The sequence below is a fragment of the Cryptococcus depauperatus genome, chromosome 6 (genome assembly GCF_001720195.1).
Source record: "Cryptococcus depauperatus CBS 7841 chromosome 6, complete sequence".
In the NCBI taxonomy this organism is placed as follows: domain Eukaryota; kingdom Fungi; phylum Basidiomycota; class Tremellomycetes; order Tremellales; family Cryptococcaceae; genus Cryptococcus; species Cryptococcus depauperatus.
In genome coordinates, this window is record NC_089473.1 from 245,521 (window position 1) to 269,527 (window position 24,007).

Here is a 24,007-nt window from a genome sequence, read left to right on the forward strand (position 1 = left end):
AACAAAAACGAATGCGTGCATACCTAAAAATGATCTTGTGATCCCCTATGTTGAAAGTTGATACAAATGTTCTCTTATCATGATTACTCCTTTTTCATCTATATCATCTACAACCTTTTCTTCTCTCGTATTTTACTTACTACAACACTCAATTTTGGTCTTTTAACAAAAAGTTCCAGAGTGCCTCTTTGTCTTTGTAATCATGATGGATTAGACTGACCAGCCACCATTCGCTAGCTATCCCCTCAAGGAGCTTGCGAGCAGAGGAATGGGGTGGGTAAAGAAGCGACCAATCCGTCCAAATACTAAAAGCTTCCTCCTTCCACGCAAGGAAGGAAGTTTCTTCTATGATAGTTGATTGTGCAATTTCTTGTCCTGGGAATACACCCCATGTAACAGCATTCACCGCGTCACTCTCAGTGTTTGATTTGAAGCCGCCCTATATGAGGTCATTAGCTACGCGCGTCTCTACAGGAGAGAAGGCGAGAAACTGACTGCTTTATTGGCGGCATACATAGTGATGGTTCCACCGGCTAACTTCACCTTTTCCTCCAATCGCTTCACTTCGTCTTCTCTTACAAAAAACTCTACAAAGGCCTTTTGGAAGACATACCCACCTCTAGGTCCCCATCCAAATACTGGATCCTCGCTTTTTGCAGCGTCGACCGCAGGTTGAGAGCCAACTGTCCAATGCTGAGATTCTGTGGAATTGAGGGAGATGAGGTGTGGGAGAATCGAATGTGATTCAGGAGAGAGAGGGAGGTCGCAGAATGGCGTTGTAGGTGCTTGAATGTCAGATCGGAGGTAAGATATAAAGAGTGCAGAGAGGTCAGCGACAGAGGTGGGAACGCCCCACTCTTTCAACACCTGCGTTCCGGTAATCTTTAGACCACTTCCCCAACCGTCGATTTCACCATAAGCGGGCGAACGAACATCTGTAAATCGACCATTGGGGTATTCATCCCAACTATCTTCACCGTTGTTTCCACCTTGGGTCCCGAGGCCATTTTTGGGAGCAGGAGGGAGAGTGTGAAAGCCCAGCTGAGCAATGTAGCTCGCCTCAGAAGGCGAAATGGAGAGATTACTCGTATGAGATGCGGCATGATTTGGAGCTTTCCCATTCATTGAGATTCCATCAGAATGCCCGTCGTTTTCAATAACCTTGTTCCTGGGAGCGGATTTCCCATGTCGCTCTTCCATCCAGCCAAGATTATCCAAGATTGTCCACACGCTTTTCTCCAGATTGAGCGTACAAAAATGTACGCCAGAAACGAAACCTGAATCCAGGATCCGCCGAACCATCTTGGTAGCAAGTTCAGCACCGTAGCGTTTGACTGCAGCGTCATCAGCCGAGATGGGTTGAAGATCAGCAGTGATAGAAAAGGGGATAGGCGTCTTGGTGAGGTTGACGAGACGCCTAAAAGATGCAAAGCTTTGTATGGGCATGATACCAGGAATGATGGACAAACTAATGCCTACCAAGCACGTCAGTCACGCTCTCCTCATCTCCCATACCTCAAACTCACCCTGAGCCCGACATGTTTTCACCCAATCCAAAAAGCCCTCCGTATCGTAAAACAGCTGCGTCACGATAAAGTCTGCTCCGGCATCGCACTTGACTTTTAGCCATTTGAATTCAGCTTCTTCGCTCTTAGAATCAGGGTGAAGTGTTGGATACCCTGCCACACCAATGCAGAAATAAGACCCATGTTCGGCGCGAATATATCGGACGAGGTCATCAGCATGCTTGAAGAAATCTGGGAGAGGAGTGGAAATGGCATATTCTTCTGAACGAGGGGGATCGCCTCGGAGAGCAAGAATGTTTTGGATACCAATCTCTTTACATCTCTATTTTATACGTTAGCATAACCACCATCTATCACTACAAAAACTGACCTGAAGAGTGAAGTCAATCTTTTCCTTGGGCATATTTGTACATGTCAAGTGCAGCATAACCTCTACGCCCATCTTGAAAATACGTTCTGCAAGTTCCAAGCTCTTGTCTGAGGTTGAGCCGCCAGCACCCCATGTCACTGATACAATTAACGGCCTTGGAAGAGGTGATGAGGTTAATCTGTGGATACGATCCAGAAGATTGACCAGGCCAGCCTCAGTGAGAGGAGGAAAGAACTCGAAATTGTGAAAAGGTTCTCGTCGAGAAGCAATGAGATCAGTCAATTTGGTCATTTCGAATGTTGAAAAGAATGAAGAAGAAGAGAAACCAAACATAAGAATTAATCTGAAATGTCGAATGCCCAAAATAATAAACCCAGAATTATCCTATTAATTATATTTTGGGCTAAAATTTTGGATGATTAATATGAGATTTGAATTGAATTGAATCGACAATTTTATAAAGAACTCTCAACAAAGAAAATAATAATTTATATAGGACAAGAGCGTCTATCTATTGGCAAGTCTAAACGCAGTATGGCAGATGCTGATCTCAGGACTAGGAACTAGAGAGTATCTTTATGACCTGCTATAGAATGAATGGGATGAAAACTCGCCAGTTCAATGTGTTAATTCGAATAACGGTTACAAGGATTTATTGATTCAAAGCAAGAGTGACGGTAGCGGTCTTTATGACCCTTGAAAAATGACATATGATGGGTTCGAACATAAAGGCAGGCCTAAAGAGGATGCGACTAAGGCAAAGCCACGAGACTGACTACCCCTGTGGTCGTTTCAATACAAACCTATCCAAAAAGGTCAACGAGTACTGAAGACAACGATTTCAAGATGCGTCCCATGTTGGTTGCTGAACAAGACCTCAAAAATAAACGGAAAGGTGTACATGGTGATAAGAAGTGATTTGCAGCTATGTCCAATATGGCATATATACAGGATCATGGGCTAGGTTCAGCAATATTGGTGATGAAGCAGACATGGCGGATTGTGTGTTTAGTAAAGCTCCAAGAGGCGATATCTGACAAGAACGTCAGCCATCTGAAAACTTACCCGACAAAAGGCGGGAAAAAACATGACTGGTGTGCTTGACAATGCAAAACCTGGTCATGCTTATTGGATGTCCATAGTATCATGGATGGAGGGCAAAAGCAAAATGAAGATACTAACCCAAAGGGATTCATGAGCCGAGTATTCCCAGCGGTCGGAATGATTAGGCCGTGAGGCGCATACATTGAGGCTGAAGACGAGCGATGCGTCAAACATCTGGATGCGGTAATGGTCTGACTTGTCACTCGAAAATTTACCACAGAGACCTAGTATGACAAGTGGGAGCTGGCTAATTGGGTGCTTTTCTAGTTTGTGTGCAGCTTCTGCTCCCTATTTCTTATTCTGCATAACCAGCATGTTATCTCTACCCAGCTCTAAGCATCGTCCTCAATGCTGCATTTCGCTGTGCTTTGCATTATGACGACTACTTCCAAGGTGATTATTTGGAAAAATCTCAGCCACGGATTTTTTCATCCTTTGGATGTTGTTCTCTACGAGTGATGTTGTTTTTCGCTTGAAGTCGTAATACATTGAAGGGGAGTGAATTTCTCACCAAATTTACTGAAAACATGTAAACAAGAAATGACTTGTTTTTCTTTTTTCTCTTTCTCCTTCCAGTTTTCTTCTTTCCCTTTTCCCATTCTTCCTTATTTATCTTTCTTTCTCTATTACTAACATTCAGTTAATATACACTGCAGTACTAACACTCACTCCTTACTTTCTCTTTCTTTGCCCCTACCGCTGACACTCTTTTCACCATGCTACGCTGCCTCGGCCCTAGGATACGCAAGCGTCGTCCAGCAAACACTATCTATCCTACCGTCCAGCTTACCCATCCTCCTACCCGTATCTACCATGTCAACGAGCTTGACGTGCCCCGGCTCGTCAGACAGATGGGCGCAGAGAAGAACCCGAAAAACATCAAGGTTTGCTTCGAATGGTCCAAGGTGGTCAACAAGGTCAGCACTGCATAGTCGTTCCTTGCATTGGTGACTGACGATGCCTAGCCCATCGATACTCCACCGCTGCATAACCTAATGCTGCCTACTGCTGCTGCTGAAGAGGCCAAGATGCTTTCAGAAACGGGTGAGGCAAACAAGAAAAACCGGCAGACGATCTTGGAGCGAGCGTTGAAGTACTTTCGTCGCTGGCGCGCGAAGAGATGGGCTGCTGCTGCAGACTTTGTGCCAAATATGGCAAGCTCTGTGGGACAGATGAAGAGACTGAGCACGATGCGGTTTGACCATGAGTTTGAGGACGTTGACCAGGTCATCAAGTCGATGGAAGACGCCGCTATGGCGAGGAGAACTCAATCTTGGGTGAACATTGTCCCTATTCGTCCAGTCACCGAACACATCCATACCGCTTCAAAGGCCGTGCTGTCTCTTACCATGTTTGGTTCGTCTACTACTAAAGTCGCCCATGGTATTATAGAGGAGAAGTACTTGGAGGACGTCAAGACCGATTTGTCTCCTTCAAGTGATTCTACTCAGCAATCGACTATTTCGCCCAGTAATGACACTATCGCAGCCGTCCCTTTGGTTGCAGAAAACTCTGCCTTTTCTTCCCAAACTATCCCTACTATTGGCGGCAATAGCAAGAACCTCAAAGCTGAAGAGCTTGTGCATCCTTCCATCGCTCCTGACAACGTTTCTCTACCAATATCCGCCAAAGACATGGCTATTGACCTTCACTCTCAGCACTCCCTGATTTCTACAGCCTCTAAACTTCCAATAACACCAAAAGACAACGCTATAGCCCGAATAAAAAACGCAAACGATCCAGTTACCCGTTCCAGCCCAAGAACACAAATCTCGGCTAAAATTGACACCATTACTCAATCAATCGACGATTTTATGAGCTCTATGCTTAAAAAATCAATGTCTACACCTATCAAGTCTCGCATGCAAGATATGACCTTGGATAATACCCTCAATACATCCCAACAATCCGTTGACACTACTCAGCTTTTTGGCATAAATTCGTCTTCTGGCTCAATATACCCAGCGTGCGAAACCTCGGAAGATACAATGCTGGAAACAATTTCTGATCATTTTTCTACTGCTTGCTCTCACATTACCAACAGAAGCAAACCAAACATTTCTGATGATTCTTGCACTGGCCAGCCTTTCATTCTTCATGGTTCTCAGCAAGCTTCAGTCTCGAGGATTACGCAAGACGATACTTTATGCCCTAGGGATGACACCATCCAAGGCTCTGCAACAAGCTCTTCTCCAGCTGGTTCCAGCTCTGGGGGTCGAAACTGCCATCAATCTAATGAACAAATACAGCCTGAATGTTCTCAAAAGTTACCGACTGCCTGTACAACAGACTCCATTACCCAAAGAACTCAAGCCCTCTTTGTAAAAGCGAAAACTATTGATTTGTATCAAGGGTTACTATCACCTACCACCGATTCTTCCGAGAGTCCAACGATTTCAAGTTGCTCAACCGCTATCAATACCCCCGTAGCTCCGAAGTTTGGGTTTATTGGCAACTTTGCAACATCGTATGATCAAGCTAGATATAATACCGTTGAATTCCCTACACCCACTGTAGGAGGCTGGGAACTTGCACTTCATTCTCCAACTGAAACTCGTTTTGACTCTTATTGTACTACTAGTCAAAGAGTCCCCTTCGAGACCATTGTAAAGGTACGTGGTCTTCTTATCCAGGGCAAAGGATTTATTGTCTCGTAGCCAATACATAAACCTGCAGCGCACGACACCATCGATACCAGCAGAATACTCATGCTACCCCAGCGTCAACGTACCATCAAGCCTTACCCAGCCATGTTTCCTAAAGGCTACAAACATTCTGAGCAAACAGAACAAGATCTTGGTACAGTAAGTCAAACATTTACCCTCTACTCGGCGATATGGCTTACAACATAAAGAAGGCATGGAAAATGAGCAGCTCGACTGAATTTCGACTGCTCAGAGCTTTCAAAGGCAAATCTCAATGCATGAAGAAAGCCAAAAATTCTCAAAACCGCTCTGCACCTAGCAACCTCCCAAATAGAGCTCAAGAAACTTATAATGTAAGATGTTACCGCTCTCGACTTTTTCGATCATTACTGATAGATATGAAGTCTGATATCCGTCGAATAGCCCGTGAAGAAATATTTGGGACTGGGGCTTGTATCCAAAATAAACCAGAATTTCCTGCAGTATCCAAATCTTCCAGCTTGTCTACAATTTATCGAGCTTACGCTTGTAACTCATACTCTCCTCGCAAACCTCTTCTTCCAGCATGACCATGAAACATATTGCAAAAATTCGTACGTGGGAAGCTTACTGTACCCCGAACAATTAACTCGACTAGGAATACAATTCAAATCAATTTGAGTCTTCTACTACAAGCTAATGCCTTTACGAGACATTTTCAATTAAATATATTATGACCTTATTATTGCTTTTTCTTTGTTCTTAACGTTTAACTCTACTTTGGATCAAGAGAGTTTAACTCGAGAACCAAACTTGTGCATCAACAAGGAGGACTTGTTTTGGGATCATTGCTTTTTGAAGGGGAGTTGACTATAAGGATACAAAAATGACATTTTGCCATTGTAGTAGTATGATTCTGTGAAGCGAGCGTGTGTATTTTGTGGCCGGCAAACTTATCTTGATGCAATCTTTTATGTTGATTTGTACACGTACTATCTGATGTTTAGAAACCCTATTGAATATGTGCTAAACATAAATGACCAAAACCTGGATTGTATTCCTTCCGAACTGCAAACAACTTTCCAACTTGTTCTCCTCGCTGCGCATATTCACTATATTGTTTGTCATGAAAGACCAAGCATTACTCTAACTCTACTCTGCTCATCGCACCTGCAAGATCATTGTACCTATTATCTTCCGTCTGAAGCGAGCCTCTGTCTTCATACGTCTGTCCCTCATTCAATGCCGATAACAAACCCTGTTGCGCCTCTGTTTTCTCGTGGTTCATTTCTCTGTCCAGTGAACTCCGCACCGTACACTGTCCAACAACTTGGTCTTCTCGCTCTTGTCTACTCTTGCTAGTAGATCTCAACTTGACGAAGCCGCTCCTACCAATTATTGGAAGATCAACAGAAGGGGCCGTTGCGTCTGAGGTTTGAGTGCTTAGGGTGCTCAAAGTAGGTATTGGGGCACTGTTCTTACGCCCAAAATCTATGCCGCCTGCGATGGGTGCTCCACTTTCGCTAGATCTCAAAGGTACACTTCCCACTCTCATTTCAAGCGTAGTGAATCCCAACCCGACAGGCCCACTTGCGCTGGCACGACAATAGTCTAATACAGGGCTATTAAAAGGTGTACAATTTGGTGAAGAACGATGCTCAAAGCCTCCTTTAAGCAGGACAGGTCCTCGGCGAGAAGTTGGCCCTATACCAGCTGTAGTAGCAGATATTACAGGCGAATCGTTTTTGATTGTAGATATACCGTCTGTAGCTTGTGGGGAGAGCATCTCAGCCATACGGGTGGACGATGGTGCAGGTACCCTCAAATGGTTCGCTGTTTCCGTCTCTACATACCCTACGCCACCATCAGCGCCAGATGACCGAGGGGGCTGAGGCCTGTTATGTTGGATAGTTTGCGTGGAAGAGCTAGGTAATGATCTAGCACCACCTCCTTGTTCTTGATCTTTCGCCCGAAATCCTCGCTCAGTGAATGTCATGGCCTGGTCAGCAGGTTCGAGAGCTTGCATCGGAGCTGCAATAATCTTTTCTTTCTCTTCCTCTTTCTCAGTATTGTTATCAGTAGCAATGAAAACAGAGGGTCGGACTGAAAGGCCTTGTGAGAGAGGAGAGGGCCCGCCTCGACCACTTGACATCCGTCTCCTCCCATCTCCGAAACTATGGGGATTATCTCCACCAGCCCCTTGAATCGTCACTGATCCTCGTCCGCCAAATCCACTGACACTTCCTGGTCTGCTCGCACTCAATAATCCAATGTTCAAAGGGGTCCCTGCTAAAGATGCTTTGGCAGATGAGAGTGGAGTAGTATTGGTCGCACTAGTCGTCTTGCTTAATATCCTTGCCTTGCTGTCATTACCCAATTCGTTCAGGCTAGAGTTAGAGTCGGGTAGAACGCTACCCGAAAAGCTACCCGCCATTCTTTTGAGCTCATCGTCCACCCATGCTCTCGTCATCGGCGCTCTGCCTTCCCTCGTTCCTACTGCGATACTTACGCCTGGTTGGCGGGGGCTTGGTGGATGGACTTGTATTTGCTGGTGATGTGTTGATGACGTCGCCAACGGAGAAGTAGGTTCTCTCGATGTACTAGATCCCACTGAGGAGGTATGATGATGCATGGTGGTATACAGACGTGATCCAGAGATCTGTGAACATGAGGATGGTTGAGGTGCAGCATCAATCGCCCTCAGAAAAGCTTGTATTTCATTTTCATCTGCAGCGCTCACTGCTACCTTTGATTTATCGCTTTCATCAACAGGTAATCTTGAAGGCGGTTCCAGACTATGCTTCAGACTGCTTTCGCGAATGCTCGTTTTTCTCATTAGACCGCCCAAACCAGCTTGTGCACTTGTAGATGAAGATAAGCTGGGGTCAGGCGTCAGTCCTTGGGAGTAGGGGATACTACTACCGCGTTGACCGAGCGAAGAGGGACGGGAAGAAAGAGAAGAAGAATATCGCTTAATAGCTTGTGGTGTTGCGCCGATAGTCTGCATCCCACCCGGACTTGCACTGCCAACATCTTGGTCCTTTTCTAATGATACAGGTGTGAACGGTGATGATGCCGATCCTGGAGTCATACTCAATCCCCTCGCAGAATACGAACTTGCCCTTTGTACAGGTTGTTTGGAAAATGTCAAACTTGAAGGCGAAGTGGGAGGATTAAAGTATCCTTGTTGGTTTGTAGGCAAGGAAGAAGGAAGACCAATGCCTGACATAACGCCTGTGATTGGGGGTGATGCTGAACCTGTATACATGTTGGCCAGCTGAGCATGAGTGAATGAACGTCCGCTCTGGGATAGGAACGAACTTGTCCGCCCTATAGATGAAGAGGGGCGAGAGGCTGGGATAATACGTGGAATGGGACGTCCTGAAGAACTAGTAGGAATGGGCGTCCCTATATTTGTTGATGATTGCGGGGGGGTGCCACGCAGAATTGACGTTGAGGGAGAAATAGACGCGAATGGCTGGATAGAGTGTCCAGATAGACGACGAGCGGCAACTATGCTACCTGGATTCGGAGAGGGGGGCGGCTAAAAGTTTGTTGGTCAGTAGCCAAATATTATGAGGACCAAGATGTGTCTTACTTGGCCATCATTTTGACTGTTGGAGGGCGATCTGCCAGCAAAAGGTAAACCTTCACCTAACGCACTCCATCGATCCTTTTTCCCGCTTACACTCGCTCCAACTGTAGAAGTACTTGAGGCTTGTCTATTACGCCGTAGCGAATTTTCCGTAGATATAAATGATCCTTGGGCGATTGCTTGTTGCCTTGGTGAAACAGAACTTGTAGAGTTCAATGATGATGGTATAGGTGCAGGCATAGAAGCCGTCCGATTTCCTCCCGCTCGAGCGTAATGTGAAGTTAATGTGTTAGGGGATAGTAAAGTCTTTGATCTTCGTCGAACAGCAACGGTAGGTGTAAACCAATCTTCATCCATGTCGACAAATTTCTCACTCAACACCGCTTCCATATCTTCGGTCGTAAAGTCCATTCCTAGGCGATAATCAACGTGAAGGGTATACTCATTGCCAAAAAGGTCAAGCTTGCTAAAATCATACCTCTCTGTTAGATCTGGTTCCACTTCTTCTCCGCCAATAACAAGTTCTTCTAAGCCCATGTCCAAACTAACGAGGCCGTCTTCCATGACTTGCCATGCCTCTTTCAGTCCTTCCAGAGAATTAGGGTAGCCCTCTGGACTCCATAATTTGATGCCCATCCGTAGACCGGAGTTAGACCTACGCAAACGACGATATAATCTGTAAGCTGGGAGAAGACGGAGGAGAGAATGTAAGGCGCGAAAGTGAATTATTCCGAGGCGATATGCGGTGTGTGGGGCCACTTGAGAGTTGTCGGCTTCATCTGAAGCAGTTGACCTAACCATATGGTTAAGCGAAAATTAAGCATTTTATGCAGACGTACTGTGCCCTTAGCGTCCACCGTTCCAGGACGATGCCAGGTCGATTCTCTTTCTCCTTACCCTTTCCTTTAGATGAATTGGACCCAATGTCCAAGGCAACCTTTCCGCTACTTCGATTCCACAACAAAGCCTGGCCATTTGGAACATCCGTAGTGTCTAAAATGAATGCCACTAGAAGGGGTGGGATACTACAAGTATCGGAATCAGACGAAGGTAGCTCCTTGTTGGTATACGGCGTATAGTTAGAGACGTTTCTGTAGACCTGCAGATCGTTCTTATAGAGATCAATCTCGGAAAGCAGTAAGTTAAACTATACGCCCACATCAGCTTTCATCCAACACTTGTTGTAAGGCATACCCAACGGTCTTTCTTCTCCCCAGATGTTCTCTTATAATGCGTCAGTCGCGCATCTACAAGTACGGCCAACGTCTTTAGATAAAAACGATGTAGCACTTGGTCTGCCCTGCCAACCTGGCTAAGAGCTGCCGTGGATGATGATGCTGAAGGCGTTCTCTCTCCCGTGTACTGCGGAACAAGGCTAAAAGCTGTTGCTTGACGGTGAAGTGGCGGATGTTGGATCGTTCTCAGTGGTGAGGCTGACATTCCTAAGGCTCCATCGTGTGAGGGCGTAAGAGTGACAAGTGAATCGAGTAATAAAGAACGCTATGCAAGCGTTCAATCGAAATTTAACGTAAGCTTGACGTTTGAAAAGCGATAGGCACTAATAAAGATAAAACAAAAATGATAATTTCACTTGCTCGTCATCTTATCGTGATTCTGTTGCAACTCGCCATGATGGCCTTTGCATGCCTATTAAAGTGGAGGTAAACAACAGACAATGACGCGCCTAAACTGTGAAACGGGCGCTGTCCGTGTTGAGTGTTTGCCACATACTTTCTTGCATAACACCGTGAGAAACTCCGCCAATTTGCTTCCGTTCCTCTGCGAGTTGGCCCCGAGTCTACCAAAACTTGTCTATTTTCAACCATTTCCCCTTTTCTGTTCGTCTGCTAACGGCTTCACAGGACAAAAGTAAGTAGATTACGCTGGCAAGATTGTAAGAAAGGACACTGACGGGCTGCCTCGCTTTGTTGCTTGTTTGGATAGATGGTCAAGAGTAAGTTGAAACTAATTATGTAGATATCGACAGCAATTAACAAGCTCTTAGGTGAGTATACAAATCAGTTTTAATTATGTCTGGATATGACCTATAAGTGGCGGATACAAAGAATAAGCAGAAGGGCACTATGACTTGATGGAATACAGGATCTATGAGGAGCAAAAGCTGAAGAGGATGGGAGAATGAAGAATCATCCATGAAACATAGAGGGACGCTTGTGCCAGACTTATTCAGCTGTTGTAGACACGACAGCCGTCACATGATTGAAGCAAGTTACTGATTTTGATCTAGTCTACAAGCCCGGAAAAGTCGCTGTCGTCCTCTCTGGTCGTCAAGCCGGCAAGAAGGTGGTGGTCATCAAGCAACAGGATGACGGCACCAAGGAACGACCTTATCCTCATGCTGTGGTGGCTGGTATTGAAAGGTAGGTTTTTGGTATAATTTATCGTCAATCACTAAAATTTTGATGCTAGGTACCCCCTAAAAGTTACCAAAAACATGGGTAAGAAGCGAATCGCCCGTCGATCCAAAGTCAAGCCCTTCATCAAAGTTATTAACTACGCCCACCTTCTTCCCACTCGTTACGCTCTTGAACTTGAGTCCCTCAAGGGCTCCGTTTCTTCTGAGACCTTCAAGGAGCCTACCCAGAGGGAAGAGTCCAAGAAAGCTATCAAGAAAGCTCTTGAGGAGAGGTACCAGAAGGGACAGAACAGGTGGTGTAAGTTTGAAGCTCCCTTAGCCTCAATGATGAATGCTGACGCACGATGATGATAGTCTTCACCAAGTTGAGGTTCTAAGCGAATTGCTTCGTAGAGAGGAAAGCTTGGGACTGAGGATGAGACTTACCAGTGTATTAGGGTCGCTAGCATGCCGATCGGCTACATTGCATGACTACCACGTTCCAAAATATTGTTGCAGCTTGCTGTTCTTTAGCATGTTCGCGGCAGCACAAAAGTTGAGATTTTTCACCAAAAACAGAAAGGCATAAATGTAAGATTCAGCTCGTAAGATCACAAGTACATCGGACAACCCGAAAGATTTATACTGCTACAACTAAATTTCAAATTATCCACGTAAAAGCATGACCAGCATTACCCAAGAGCCGATGTTCGCCATCAATCCTCCATCATCAACCATTCCTTACTCCCAGGTTTGGCTTTTGTAATTCCTCCATCCTCATCATCTTCGTCTTCAGTCTCTTCTTTTTTCGTGCTTGCTTTCTTAGGTACTGGAGGTAAAGCTTCGACAGGAGGACCAATCTTTGCGTGAAGAGATACAATTTTGAGCTTTTTGGACATACCGGAACGTCTAGTGCCACCGTATTTGACTAAAACCGCAGAAAGGTCGTTTCGTGCTACAAAATGGAGTAAAAAAGTGACCTCACGTGTACGTGGTTACGACACAACTCACGGGTCTTCCAGCGGACGCTTCCAGGCCCTGGAGCACTTCCATTTCTACTTCCATGAGTTATCGTTCTAACATCCGAATCACAATCACTCTTAAGAGATGCAGACTCTCTATCCATTTCACTTTTGCTAAAGTTAGTGTTACTCGGCGCACATGCTAACGGCTGTCTTGTGCTTCCTGTGGATGAGGGCGTGACGACGTTAATGTCGGATAGAGAAGTTTGAGGACTTGAAGATATACAAGTAGACGTAAGCAATTTTCTCGGGGATCTCATTTCAGAATCAGATTTGGTTGATTCATCCTTTTTCTCTTTATCAGCTGGTGTTTTGATATCGTCATTCGCCCTGGCTTTATTCTTTCTTTTGCTGATATCTTTGGCTTTGGAACAGAGGAAAGTTTTGTTAAACTGAGTTGACAATGGTGTTGTTCTTGGTGACGGTTTTAATTTGCTAGGCGCAACAACAGGAGTAAATTCCATTGATGGCTGTAGATTTGAAAGCGAAGCTTCGGTAACTTCTGACACTCTGTGACAATCCGGCGTCCGGATCTTCTCAGGTATAACAACCTCCATCTTTGCTTGCCTTCCTTTCTTTTTCCTTAACACCTTCTCAGCTTTCGGTGGGTTCGCCCCTTCTATGATCTTTGCTTCTCGCTTGGATTTAACCTTTTTCTTGGGCTCACAAGGCATATAATCCTCATCTTCGCTATTATCCACATTCGGAATTCTACTAAGTGAGGATGTGCTTCTTTTTTGAAGTGGGACAGTAGACTCAATAGGGATATCTGGCAAGGTGATAGGAGTAGAACGGCCAATACTTTGAAGAGTAACGGATGACCGGGCGTTCGACGTTTCTGTAGATATCTGCACCGATGATTCTGCCAGACAATCATCTTCATTTCCTTGAAGCTCAGGCGAGTTCATAGACACTATGGCTTTCACTTCTCTTTTCTCTGCTAGTGGCTTTTCCCTCCTTTTTCTTTTCTTCTCTCCCTTTTCATTTTCGTTTATCTTGGTTTGATTAACCCAGGAAGTGGCTACCGGACTGCAACCTAGAGAGTTCACTTTGTTAGCTATGAGGTTTGAAGAACGAGGAGGTGTAACATGTTGCCTTGTACGTCTTTTCTTCACTAAAACGTCCAGTGGGTCTGGTGATGTCATAGGAACAAGTTGTTCGTCGGGGATTTCTATGTTCCTCAGTACATGCTGGCCTGGGGAATATTCGCTGACATCGATAGATAGCTTCGGGTCTTCTTCTTCGTTATCAGATGAGATAGCAATCACTCTGTCTTTTCTATAAGCTTCAGCAACCCAAGGAGAAGGTGAATTTATCGACTCCATGAGCCGCCCAACCAACTTTTCAGTGGGTGACGAAAGAATTGTGGAACGAGCTTCAGCATAGGTCATGGTTACCTTTGTGGCGCTTGGTCCTAAAGAACTAGATGGCTGGGCACTAGAGAGTTGAGTGGGAGAAAAAAGAAGTCGATTAGATGACACTTCAGTTTCATTGGTATGTGAGGGGCTAGGGTGCTGGCTAAACGAGCTAGTAGAGTAAATTGTTGGGCCAACAAGTGATGGCGCAATTGGCGGTAAATGGAGAGCAGTGGTAGGCTGGAAATGTCGAGGATAAGAAGAAGATGGTATAGAAGGAGGAGTAGTATTGCTGAAAGATGTCGTGACAGCTGCTGCCCGATCATCACCATTGGTAGCTTCTGTACTAGATACAAGTACTGAAACACTCGAATTTCCATCTAATGGCGTACTTTGCTGAATATATGTTTGGGGATCTTCAGGCGATGTCAATATTTGCTCTCATGTCTGCAAGAACCACATACCAAGCAATTTATTGACAGAACTCATGGCAGTCTTGATGCTTTCAGGAATCGCTATCGTCGCAGTAGATGGGGGAGGCATAATTTCGCTAGATGCTTCATGCATCACCGGTATGGAGGATACTCCTGCCTTAGGAGATACAGCGTCCACTGGTTGCCACTCTATCGCTTCCGAGCTCTGTAACGTCAGAGGTAGACCTCTAGAGCTGAGGCTTAAAGGCGGGATTCGGGAAATCACTTGAGCTTGTTGTGTGGACATTTCAATAGCTCGGGCTAACTCTGCTTCTTCTCGGCGTCTGCGTAGAGTCAATCGAATACCGCCATTGAATGACATTTTGGGACTGACCTAGACATGTAAGTCGGTACGGGTTTACGTATCCTCCTAAATAGTTTATGGCAAGCCACCAAAAGGTATGCGTTAGTCAAGTTTCACTCAAAAAAACGTCTTCAAGAATTTGTTTTGCCACCCAAAAATATTAAAAGTTTAGAATAAAAGAAAATTGGCTAGATTGATATATCAACGCGTCCGATAAAACGCGATTTTGAAAATCCAGTTGAGTCAGCTTTTCGCGTGAAACTTTTACGTAAACACTCACTCTTCTTTTATCTTTAATCAATCAAAATTACCATTGTGATTCATCAATATACATTTCAAAATGGACGCTGTTGTTGACGCTACAATACAAGAACCATTAAACCTTGTCAAGCTTACCCTAGGCGAGCAAGTAGATTAACGCAGAGTTGAATATACGAGCTAACTTTTTCTAGGCGAGTCTTGATCAAGCTTCGAGGTGACCGTGTAGTCACCGGTGTCCTCCATGCAAGTGTTTTTGCGCCCTTAGTTACCATACCTGATATTTCTCAAGGCTTTTGATGCCCATATGAACGTCGTAGTCTCTCAAGCCGAAGAATCTATTTACATTGTCGATGTGACTGACGACGGACAACCATTACCGCCGAGAGTCGAGAGACGGAATGCTGAGATGCTGTTTGTTCGAGGTGACAGTGTTATACTTGTGGGAATATTGGGTTTGGTGAATGTGAACATTGGCTGACATTGTATACAGCTCACTCCCACAGAGCAATAGAGCTTTTGATGTACCAGCAAAGGTATAACTATATCCTCACTCTTGTTTGGATAAAGCACAAGATGGCACGCTTCGCAGAATCTCAACGATGGCATTACAGTTCCAAATTCATTATGTCGCTGTTGACAATTAAAACCTTTGCACCATTTCATCTTTGCAAATGCTGATGATGATCGCTGTCTTGCTGCTAATTATACAGCAGATTCCCAAGCACAACACCGACCACAACTCGCTGTTATTGGTGTCCGTTTTCATAATCGATTCAATGAACCTGATTTTCCGATTGGATGTACTCCTGTCTTCGTTAGCTCATTTCCCGCCACCATCTTCATCCACACGCTTTTTCGCCTCTTGCAAGAATTTGCACGCCCTTGACGAAGACTCTATGTATAATACGTGAAGAATGAATGCTACAACTTCAATGGCTGCAAAAACACTACTATTCTTTTTACCTATCCCCCTACTTGATGCTTGATATTGAATTCCCTTCATGGCTGCCACCATACTCATCAGCTGAGTAATGCTTCAATGTCGACTGATATTAAGTGAAATAGCTGTTGATTATTGTGCATTGACTGTTGAACAACAACCTAATGCAGTGTTCAGCAGTCAGGCATTGATGAAAGAAAAGTCCATTGATGGCAAATATTCTCCTAGATGAACATCCATCACATGAGTGCACTGTTATACACAGTATCCATCTGGGAATAGATGTCTTTTCAGCTCTGCTCCATTACAAAGTCGCATGATCTACAAACCGCACCTAAGACAGTCCTTTAATCAGAGATTCATATGTGCCGTGACCATTTCTGTATTTTTGTAAAAATGCATCGTATGTTACAACAATACAAGTACTAGATGCTCAATAATCCGCCTCTTCCGTTCTGACACCCATATGCTTCGGTACATTCATCCCTAGAAGTCTTCTCTTCGATATCTCTATACGCTCAGCTTCAATCTTGCGGAGTTCTGCAACTTCCATAGGGGTAAGATGTATTTGAGACTCTTTTGCTGTTTTCTACACAAAGTATGAAGGAGAGCAGGGTCAGCCCGAGCAAATGATAGTATGTTGGCGGCTCACTTTGAGGCTTGAGGAGTGTGCTTTCATATCAGCCGTAGGATCGTACCCTCCAGTATCATCTGGGAGGCTACCGCCGGTACGAATCATGTTTAGTTTGATGATGTACTTGTTCATATCATAGTACTTTTCATGAGGTAGAGTAGCTACGACGGCCATCAGTAAATATCCCTGAATGACTTGCAAGATGTTGAGGTTGCTAACCAGTGTTATAGTCTTCCACGAACGTTGCAAACTCCTTTTTCAATACCTCTTTCTTTACAGTTTCAAGATTAATTTTTCTCTCTTCAACAAGCCAGGCTCTGAATTCCTACAGGTTTGCAGTTGGCCGCCAACATTTCCGGAAAATCGTCAATGACATACAGTGTCCTTTTTAGACATACTGCCAAGCCATGTCAGCGGATATATACAGAGACGCAACCTTCACTCACTCTAAATCAGAGATAATTCCATACTTGCCCCAAGAGATGGATGTTTTCGTTTTCTTCTTTATAGATTAAGTTGGGTCAGCAGAATTATACAACACCAGAGTTCACTGACCTGCTCTTTTCTCGCTCGCTTCTCTTTTTTCCTCTTCCGTCGTTCCTACCTTGGATAAGTCCAAGCCTTGCTGACAACGTCAAACCAACCTCTCTATCTTCTCTCTCCCTCTGCCTCTCCTTTTCTCTCTTCTTCTTACGTCGTCGTTCCTCACTCTCGCTACCATCTGAAGAGCTGCTTGGATCGCTGTCCGAATAAGAGTGTCTCCTTTTCGATCTTGATCTGCGGTCTCTGTGTCTGCTACGGTCTTTATCACGTCGACGAAGGGATGGCGAACGAGATTGGGAACGACTGTGAATGTCAGTTTCCAGCTTTCCAACAGTCGCATCAACATACTCATCATGCTTCAGCTTCTGAGTCTCCTTTTCCCTGTTACTTCTTCCTTCTCTTTCATGCTCTTTCTCTTTCTCAATATTGCCCATGCCGTTGTAAAGGCTGATTTAAAATATAATTCAAACAGAGAATATAATCTATGAAACCAGGAACACAGGTTTGTGCCTGGGTATTTACAATCCTTCACATCTTAATTACTTGGATTTTTTGTAATCAATTAGAAAAAAAATTGTGATACTTTCCTATCAAACCGAACTGTCGCAGTGGTGCCTGGATGAGAGGCGATGCCAGTATATAAAGCAAAGAATACAATTTCTAAAGATACTTTATAAGAAATTCAAGTTTAAAAGACCACAGTCATAGCTTATTTTGCCACTAGATCTACCAACGCAGCAAATATAACCTGGCAACAAGATGGAACGGGTCAAGAGCGCAGAAAGTAGTAGCAATAGGGAAAAGCGAAGAAGTGGGTTCTTTGGTCTGGGAGGGAAAAAGAAGGATAAAGATGACAAGGACAAATTGATTGAAGAAGTGAGTATGGTTGGAGAGAGGTGCTCGTTGTGTGTTTTGTTGGACACCGAGCGATGTTCCTTATAATCCATTAGCTAACTTTTTCTTTTGTCTTTTTTCAGAGACAACGTCCATCTTCTTTCTCTGTCGACCGTCCACTGACTCTCTCAAAAATAAGGCAACTTGACCAGTTTTCTTCTCAGACAAGGTTGAGTCAGCAGCGATCTCCTTTCTTTCCGGCCGTGGAAGCACAGGCTTTAGAGAGACCAGAACAATCGTCGAAACCTACACCAGCTATCCAAGGTCAAAATACAGCGCGTCCAAGTCAACGACCGTCAACATTAGAGACAAGTCGAAGAGTTAAAGAGTTTGATCAGCAGCAGCCGCGGAGTATAGACATGGGCTCTAACCTGCTGCAAAAATCTCGTGGGCAGCAACAGGGATATCGAGCTGGTGCAGAACAAGGTATAGGTCAATCATCGCAACAGCTCCAGAAGCAGACTCCTCACACTGCTTCAGCACTTGATCAGCCTCCTGCGCCCAGTATCACTCCTGCTAGAGGCAGAGGTTCTCCTCATCAAGGGTCATTTTTTGATGGTGCTGGCTCAACCAACCCCTCGTCGGCCTCCGGGCCTGGTAATCATGATATTGTCGACATGGATAGATTCATGCCTATTATGGAGTTGATCGCAGTGCAGCCGCAAAAAGTCTACGTAACAAGTCCGCCTGAATTAGAGATGATCCTCGCCAGGACCAGTGCCGGCGGGCAACCAAAACAAGGCCAGCCTGGGAGCCCTTCTAACGATTGGGACCCAGTCTGGCTCCAGCTATCTGGCATTTCCCTATGTGAGCATTTTGGCAGATGATGATGAAGATTTTAAGCTTACAATAATCAGCCATGTGGTCCATGAAGGAGACTCGTGCTGCAGCTGCCAAAGGCGAAAAAGTGCCTCCTACTTATTTCAACATCACCGATTCGTCTTTGGAACTACTAGCTCCCCTGCCGCCTCCGCCGCACCGCCCCAACTCTCACCCACACCACTTTGTCTACTCTCTCAACACTGCTGGATCTAACCGGCTCCTCTTTTCGTGTCCTACTGAACGTGACCTCGCTCGTTGGACCACTGGACTCCGTCTTGCTGCATGGGAGAGGGCAAGACTAGAAGAGATTTATACTGGGCACCTTATCCAGGCTGTTGGGAGAGAGCCGTTTGTAGAAGTCGGCAAGGGTCGTTCCCGGCTAGAGGGATGGGTTCGTGTTAGGGTTATGGGCGGTATGGACTGGCGTAGACTTTGGGTGGTGCTGAGTACACCTGGTGATGACACCAAGGAAGAGACTAAGAAGCATAGAAGAAGAAGCTTCTTTGGCATGGGAGGCAAGGAAGAAGAAAAACCGCCCCAGGAGCCCAGTACTGGCATGCCCATGGCAAGCTTCTACGCAGAACAAAGGACAGGAAAGAACAAGAGTAGCACGACTCCAGTTTTGACTATGACTAATGTATCTCAAGCGTAAGTTTAATAAAAACGCAGGTTGAAACAAACTAGCTTATACAAGTTCAGCTATGCTGTGTTTCCTGAACAACTTGGAGTCATATCTTCGTCCAATCTATTCAAAGTGGTGGGCCATATTACAGGCGAGATAGTGACCATTGAAACTCGTTTGCGCGATTCTGGATGGGCGCTACTTATGCCTGAACATCCCGGAGACAATCCATACGGGTCTACCGAGTCCGCGTCTCTGTCTAATCGCGGGCAAGGATTTGGTGCCCCTCTCCAGAATCATTCAACATCATTGACAAACGTGATGCGCTGGTTGACGGGATTTCATGATGCTTTCAAGCTGTATGGACGGCCAGAGAAATACGATTGGGATCTGAGAAACCCCAAGAGTCTGTTCTTTGCATATCCGCAAGGGCACAATCGTCTTGTGAGTATCCGAGGGTACGATGGAAAGAGTAGATTGAAGCTGATGAATCGAAAAGAATCTTTTCCTTGACATTGAAGAAGCTCTTGACGGCGATTTTAGAGTCACTACATTATCGGATGTGCGTTCTCAATTTATATCTCTCGTGCATCGTCGTATGTCTCAAATTCAAAACACCACCGGCGACAACAACATTGAAGAAGTTTCAAAAGTTTCTGAAGATGATCAACCACTGAGGCATAATGCCAACTACAGAGTACCGCCTTTTTCATTTGGAGATACTCCAAATAATCAGCAAAATCTTCCGAGATCACTCACGCCCATCACAGAGCGTACCGATATCACTAGGCAAAATAGCACAAAAACAGCCAAATCTGCATATTTCATCGCAGGCAAAGGTGCCCCTTCTACTGATGCAACCGCTGGTGACAGAAAGTTCAGTGGGGAGAGTTCTACACAAGGAAGCTGGTTGAGTAGACTAGAGGAGCAAGGCGGCTCTAAGCTACTGCCTGTCATGTATAATAGCCTTAGGTCATTTAGTTCTCTCGATGAGCACCTTGACAAAGCTTATTCAAATTTTAGTTCTAAAACAGATACGGCAATAAACCCACCGAGCGCTTCCAATCCTCAGCCTGGAGGCTCCGGTGCTAATACTCAGACTCGAACCGCCTCGCCCTCAATCCAGTCTAAAACATCTGGCTCAATTTACTCTCAGGATACCATTCCCACTCCTGGTGGCGCGACATCTAATTATAATCATAATGTAAGGCCGTCGCCCTTAGTTCAACATGAGCCCGCTTTGGATAAAGGTGTTGCTCAGAACGGCGCAATTGCAAATAAAAATCAACTGGCACCCAATATCCTTCAATCCAACGGTTTATCCATTCAAACTGGCACGTCTCTTAAGACAGGATCTTCTCTTACTGTGCCTGCCGGATCTCCAGTGTCACATTCCATTCAGCTTTTCTCTCCTGTCCCCCGAAAGGTCTCCTCCGGGGATCCACTACCTGAAGGTGTAGAGCTTGGAGAAGAGCCTGCTGCGTTATATCTTATGAACATGGTGGAAGAGCCTTCGGCGTTACCTGATCCAATATCTTTCAAGGCAAACGCTTCTTCACCCACTAATCCCATGATGGGCCACAATTCGCAAAAAGAGCGTGAGATCAGCTCTCAACCTCAGCAGACCAGCCGAAATGGCTTAGGAAGGAAGCCCTCTGGTGCTAGGGCACTTCCAATTAGGAACAACACTGGCCTGACTATGGAAACGATTCAAGATGAGAAATCGTCTGAAGAACCTGTTCTTGATGCTCTCACTCAACGGTCTCCCACTCCAACACAGGCACAAGGCGAAAAGAATCTTAATTCGCAAATGTCTCATCCCGAGCTTGGCGAAGATATCTCATCATATATCGCTTACGCGGAGAATCCCTCTCCTGTCAAAACCACAACCCCCCCTTTCAATTCTCCAAAGAAACCTACTTCTCCAAAGGAAGAAGTGGTCCGTTCAAGTTTTGCTCCGTCGAGAGCCGCTTTAGAGAGACGTGCCAAGATTGAACAAGCAAGGAAGGAACAGCGTTTGCCAGGTGGTGGAAAGAAGGTCATGACCAACAGTAGCGTGATACCTGGCTTCAGCTCTGATGAAGAGTCAGATGAAGAAGAAGAGGAAGAGAGCGAAGATGAACAGACATTGTTTGAGAAGCGAGCTCTACCTGTGTCTTCTTCAGAGCAGCCAGAGCAATCCGAGGGTCAGCAACGTCAAGCCTCATCGACGACAGCATCCAGAGCATTGCCACCTGTACCGAGAATCAAGCAGCCAGAAGAATACGTATCCTCCGAGTATGGCGATGAGCTGCGGTTGAAGGAGAGTCAACATATCATGGACAACAAACAAGGCCATAGTAGTCCGTTTGAATCACGTACAAGTCAATTTATGGGGACACCGCGCACAGTCTCTCAGTTGTCGCGTACTCCAAGCCCAGCCAACGGAGGTCTGAGGGCTCGACCAATATCAACTATGACGACCGTAACCCTGAACCCCAATCCGAATGGCGGTTCATATCCTGGCCCCGGCCTTCGCCAACGGCCCTCGACTCAGTTTGCTCAAGCGGCACCCCCAGATGTTCGCCAGACTGTATGGAATGCCAATTTCTCGGCCGAGCATGGCATGGAGGAAAACAAGGGTGGCAAGTTTGTAGAGGTGGAAGAACCATCTGCTCAGCTTACGAAAGCATTTGCTCCTCATGGTTTATTGCAGGCAGGTATTCAAGACAAAGAAGAGAGGTCTGCAAAGAAGCAAGAGGAGCTTGCTAGAGAGACAGGAAGTAGTTTGATTAATGTACCAGCCAAACCACCTCCTCCCAAGACTGGTTTGCTTGGCGCAGTGGCGGCCCATGAGAGGGATAGGAAGAATGCCGGCGGCATCGGTGCAACACTCACTGACAGAGAAAGAGAGAAAAGGCTTGCTGTAAGTTCTTTGTTATGTGCATGAACACGAACTCATGCGATATTCTATAGGAAGAAAGGCAGAGAGAGATTGAAAGGCTTCAACGACAGCAAGCTGAAAGCGGAGTATATCCACAACAAGGTTTTGGAGGTTATCAGATGGCACCAAATTTAATGATGAACATGCCCATGATGGGCATGGGATATCCTGTAAGTGTATCTACAATGGATGATGATCTAAGCAAAAAACTAAAGAGTAGCATAGTACCAAGCTGGTTTTAATCCGTTTGCGCAACAACAAGCCATGATGGCTGCTCAAATGGCCTATTCGCAGACTATGGTAGCGATGTCTCAGGCTGGATCCCAAGCAGGTGATTATCCTGAGCCCGTTCAGCCTTCTCCATCTCAAATACGTTCTCGCCGACCTTCTGGCACGGATGAACGATCAACTTCGTCCACAGGCAGCTTCAATGGACCTCATCCGTTTTCACCTATAGGAATGTCATCGTACCCGTCATTTTACGGCTACCCTCAAGGTATGGGCATGGGTGGTATGGGCTCACCCATGCCAATGTCACCAGCGCCATGGATGATGCCTCAAACAGGGGCATGGGGAATGCCAAATCCTCTGGGGCAAGGAAGTCCAATGGACCCGACATTTAGTCTTATGCCATCCCCTGGTAACATGATGAGCGATACGGGGAGCTTCAGAGCAAAAAGCAACACGAGGTTAAAGCCAAATGCAGAAAACTCGGGACAGCGAGTCAGTTGATGTGTTTTATCCTGATATGCTTATATATAAGTGAAAATGGGATGATGTTTAGATGTTGCACGATGTATTTGGCTGGAGATGTTCCTTGTATCTGTTTCAGTGCTTCATTATCTCGAATTTTTATAAGCAACAGTGTTCCGGTTCAACCAACTATACCATCCCTCTGCATACACCGTATCCTGTCTTCTACTACCCTTTCCCTGTCCATGATCTTGAAATTCTCTCCTCCCTAAGGCAGCTTCACAGAAGTTGTTTATAGTATTGATTAAAGATGAGATAGGATGAGAAGTTGAAATAATAGGAAAAGATAAATGGAATAGTTCTGGATGGTGAGTTACGTAAGAACAGAATGAGAGTAAATCGTATGGTATAGTTTTGATTTCAAGGATTTCTTTTTCTTTTCTCTTTTTCTTTTGCTTTCCAAAGTAAAACGACCAATGTTCTATAATAAATTCGACTGAAATGGATACTTAACCGGTTTCAAGGAATCTCTGCGATGCTCGCAGAGGTCTTCCATAAAGTGAGGTGAGTTCATTGGCTATGGATTCCTTCAGTTGAGGCTTATCAAGTGGTTCCAGTGCCTAGCCTTTCTATCCTCTGGGAGGTCTTTTGTCGGTTTGATTGAGTTGTCTTTCTACTCACTTGGAAATGTCGTAATAACTCTTCCCAGCGATCATCTCGCTGAGCTTGCTGGAGGGAAATCCATGAATTGTCTGTCAGTGGCTTACCACGCTCCTTGATCAAAAATTCTTTGGTGTTTTCGGTGGATGATCTCTCGTCGATCACTATCTCGATCTTGGGTAATCTAGGAGCAGTTACCACAAGAATATTATCACTCGGTGATGGAATTGTACTCGCCAGGTTTGTTGTGTTCGCTGGAGCATTTGCTTTCGCAGAAGAGTTTCCG

At 45.3% G+C, this 24,007-nt stretch overlaps 8 protein-coding genes across 8 annotated transcripts; 4 read left to right on the forward strand and 4 right to left on the reverse strand.

Moving 5' to 3' along the window:
• Positions 1-148: 148 nt before the first annotated feature.
• On the reverse strand, positions 149-2,187 carry L203_104826 (methylenetetrahydrofolate reductase; the record flags this gene model as incomplete). Its single annotated transcript, XM_066214202.1, has 4 exons — positions 149-439; positions 496-1,475; positions 1,527-1,848; positions 1,897-2,187. The coding sequence occupies 4 exons, from the start codon at positions 2,185-2,187 to the stop codon at positions 149-151; spliced, it is 1,884 nt and encodes a 627-aa protein (XP_066070299.1).
• Positions 2,188-3,716: 1,529 nt separating this feature from the next.
• On the forward strand, positions 3,717-6,214 carry L203_104827 (uncharacterized protein; the record flags this gene model as incomplete). Its single annotated transcript, XM_066214203.1, has 5 exons — positions 3,717-3,917; positions 3,966-5,612; positions 5,658-5,804; positions 5,855-5,998; positions 6,050-6,214. 5 exons carry the CDS (start codon positions 3,717-3,719, stop codon positions 6,212-6,214), a joined length of 2,304 nt encoding a protein of 767 aa, XP_066070300.1.
• Positions 6,215-6,765: 551 nt separating this feature from the next.
• L203_104828 (uncharacterized protein) lies at positions 6,766-10,659 on the reverse strand (the record flags this gene model as incomplete). Its single annotated transcript, XM_066214204.1, has 4 exons — positions 6,766-9,168; positions 9,223-10,012; positions 10,059-10,366; positions 10,414-10,659. 4 exons carry the CDS (start codon positions 10,657-10,659, stop codon positions 6,766-6,768), a joined length of 3,747 nt encoding a protein of 1,248 aa, XP_066070301.1.
• A 713-nt stretch (positions 10,660-11,372) lies between these two features.
• L203_104829 (uncharacterized protein) lies at positions 11,373-11,973 on the forward strand (the record flags this gene model as incomplete). The annotated part of the gene is made up of 4 exons (XM_066214205.1): positions 11,373-11,415; positions 11,468-11,600; positions 11,650-11,894; positions 11,951-11,973. 4 exons carry the CDS (start codon positions 11,373-11,375, stop codon positions 11,971-11,973), a joined length of 444 nt encoding a protein of 147 aa, XP_066070302.1.
• Positions 11,974-12,291: 318 nt separating this feature from the next.
• On the reverse strand, positions 12,292-14,767 carry L203_104830 (uncharacterized protein; the record flags this gene model as incomplete). Its single annotated transcript, XM_066214206.1, has 4 exons — positions 12,292-12,530; positions 12,587-14,368; positions 14,417-14,709; positions 14,760-14,767. 4 exons carry the CDS (start codon positions 14,765-14,767, stop codon positions 12,292-12,294), a joined length of 2,322 nt encoding a protein of 773 aa, XP_066070303.1.
• A 302-nt stretch (positions 14,768-15,069) lies between these two features.
• Positions 15,070-15,501, forward strand: L203_104831 (uncharacterized protein; the record flags this gene model as incomplete). The annotated part of the gene is made up of 4 exons (XM_066214207.1): positions 15,070-15,134; positions 15,182-15,233; positions 15,280-15,429; positions 15,481-15,501. The coding sequence occupies 4 exons, from the start codon at positions 15,070-15,072 to the stop codon at positions 15,499-15,501; spliced, it is 288 nt and encodes a 95-aa protein (XP_066070304.1).
• An 862-nt stretch (positions 15,502-16,363) lies between these two features.
• L203_104832 (uncharacterized protein) lies at positions 16,364-17,541 on the reverse strand (the record flags this gene model as incomplete). The annotated part of the gene is made up of 8 exons (XM_066214208.1): positions 16,364-16,519; positions 16,583-16,725; positions 16,784-16,889; positions 16,943-16,961; positions 17,011-17,066; positions 17,120-17,164; positions 17,209-17,410; positions 17,456-17,541. The coding sequence occupies 8 exons, from the start codon at positions 17,539-17,541 to the stop codon at positions 16,364-16,366; spliced, it is 813 nt and encodes a 270-aa protein (XP_066070305.1).
• Positions 17,542-17,866: 325 nt separating this feature from the next.
• On the forward strand, positions 17,867-23,100 carry L203_104833 (uncharacterized protein; the record flags this gene model as incomplete). The annotated part of the gene is made up of 7 exons (XM_066214209.1): positions 17,867-17,983; positions 18,085-18,808; positions 18,859-19,471; positions 19,523-19,889; positions 19,945-22,350; positions 22,401-22,538; positions 22,594-23,100. 7 exons carry the CDS (start codon positions 17,867-17,869, stop codon positions 23,098-23,100), a joined length of 4,872 nt encoding a protein of 1,623 aa, XP_066070306.1.
• Between the last annotated feature and the right edge of the window lie 907 nt (positions 23,101-24,007).